The following is a 2,071-nucleotide window of genomic DNA, read 5'->3' as shown; positions in this document are numbered from 1 at the left end:
CTCTTAAAACGCACAAATTTCATTAACATTTTTTTATAATAACTCAATAATTGAAAGAAAATTATTTATAGTAGCTTCTAAATATAAAATTTTCCCTAAAGAAAAATAATTATTTTAGCTTTTTGAGATGCAAAATTACTAATGATATTTTCAAGATCGATCTTGTCTAATATAGCATTAATAAAGTCCATACAATTTTTGGGCATCTTTAAAAGATGGACCTTAGACGGTTGTTCATATTGCCCACTCTCTGGACAGGCCTGGTCGTAAGTATGATGGTTTTTGCGAAGTAGTGTGAGGGGGAGAAGAGCATGGAAATGTGTTGGCAAGGATAGGAAGGATACATGGAATGGGTGGGGGTGTTTATATTGAAGAGAAGAATGATGAGATTATGCATTTTTGAATGTTTTATACGATAAACATGTAAAATGATATTATCTTTTTTCTTTGGAATTATGTTAGCTGAAAATATGATCGAAAAATTGATGATTGTTGGAAAAGATGAAAGAAATCAAATATATATAAAAAAATAATTTAATAATAAATTTTATATAAAATTACAAGTTTAATGATGCTTTTCAACATCAAATATAAATTTAATAATATTTATTGAACAATTAAACTCACTATATCTACATTAGGTAATCAAAAATTTTAAAATAATATTTGTTTTTAAACCATAAACAAACATGACCTCTCATGTTTTTATTGACAAATAATATACCAAAATCATTTAGAACTATGTGCATGTAATTTATTTCCATAAATTAATAACAATAAAATTGGACAAAAAGAAATGAAAACAAATAACAATCATTTAATTAAATATATCAAACTAAAATCTAAAAGCCGCCGCCCAACAGCGAAAAAGGATAAGGTGGTGGTGGTCTTACATCTGAACCTACCGGCCCGCTTCCATGGTCAGTATCAAAGCTGCTACCACCGCCACCACCGGCCTTGTTCGTCGGAAACCTCATCAACGATGCATCTGCCACCGTCGACGACCGCCAAAACAACGCTCCCTCAGCAAACGATTCGTCAACCCGTGACACCTCACATTCATCAGATTTAACCGAATTCGCAATGCCACTCGACGACGCCGGCGACGTCCGTTGCCTTTTCTTCTCCACCAACCGTTTTTGTTTCGTTTCGAGCATCATACGCGTCAAGATCTGCGGATCTTCAGCCACTTGACACAATAACGCCATGATTTGCTTCGGCCGCCGCTCCGTCGCCTCAAGCCGCTTTCTCATCCCTATCATCTCCTTCTCCAATACCTTCTGCTCCTCCTTCAATCTCGCAATCTCCACCACCATTCCATCTTCCTCATCGTTAATATTCCCTCTGATATTACTCTGCTTTTTCCTCCCTATGTTCTTCAGCAAATGTACCTGTCCTCTCAAAAACCACTCATTCGCGAATTCACATTTATCAGGATCCACTTTTCTGAATCCCTAAAAAAGCAAATCATCATTAATCCATTAATCCACAAACAAAATTGTAAACACCTCCAACAAAAACAACATTTAACCTAATTTAAGAGAAAGTTGGGATTGCTTACATAAGTATTTAATTGGCGTATGAAACTGGAGAAATTGCTGTGCTTGAAGAATGCAGGCAAGAGGCATTGAGAGAAACGTGATGAGTCGACGACGATGAAGCTGTTGTCGGCTTTCCCCCACCGGATGAGATAATCCGATGAAGGATCGTTTACCATTTGATAAGTCTTCAAAACAAACGGCGCAATTGCGTCGTTCACCTCCATTTTTTGATTCTTTTTGCTGCGGAGCCAAAAAGAGAGGGAGATGTGTGCTTGAAAAACATACTTCGTGGACACTTGGTATACTAGAACCAAGGTTATTATTTTATTTAAATATCTAAAATACTACTAAAATAATACTAATTTTGGAACAAAATTTAATTTCATAAATATATTGTTAACGTATATCTGTTTATAAAGTAAAAAGCAAACGAGTAAATCATACGAATGGTGCCTATGGTTTGGGGTAATTTGTGTGTTTGGTCTCTAATTTACTTTTTTAACTCGGAAGGTCCCTACTATTTGTTTTTA

The 2,071-nt window shown here is 35.2% G+C and overlaps 1 protein-coding gene across 1 annotated transcript; it reads right to left on the bottom strand.

The window, feature by feature from the left end:
- Nucleotides 1-732: 732 nt before the first annotated feature.
- Nucleotides 733-1,841, bottom strand: LOC145132791 (heat stress transcription factor C-1-like). Its single transcript, XM_079067694.1, has 2 exons — nt 1,562-1,841; nt 733-1,454 (listed from the first exon to the last, which is right to left on the bottom strand). The coding sequence occupies exons 1-2, from the start codon at nt 1,763-1,765 to the stop codon at nt 843-845; spliced, it is 816 nt and encodes a 271-aa protein (XP_078923820.1). The 5' UTR covers nt 1,766-1,841; the 3' UTR covers nt 733-842.
- Nucleotides 1,842-2,071: the final 230 nt, after the last annotated feature.

This window comes from Lactuca virosa, chromosome 8 (assembly GCF_052849685.1).
Source record: "Lactuca virosa cultivar CGN04683 chromosome 8, Lactuca_virosa_CGN04683_v6, whole genome shotgun sequence".
NCBI classification, from domain to species: domain Eukaryota; kingdom Viridiplantae; phylum Streptophyta; class Magnoliopsida; order Asterales; family Asteraceae; genus Lactuca; species Lactuca virosa.
Note: the sequence above shows the minus strand (reverse complement) of the source record. Positions and strands in the feature narration are given on the sequence as shown.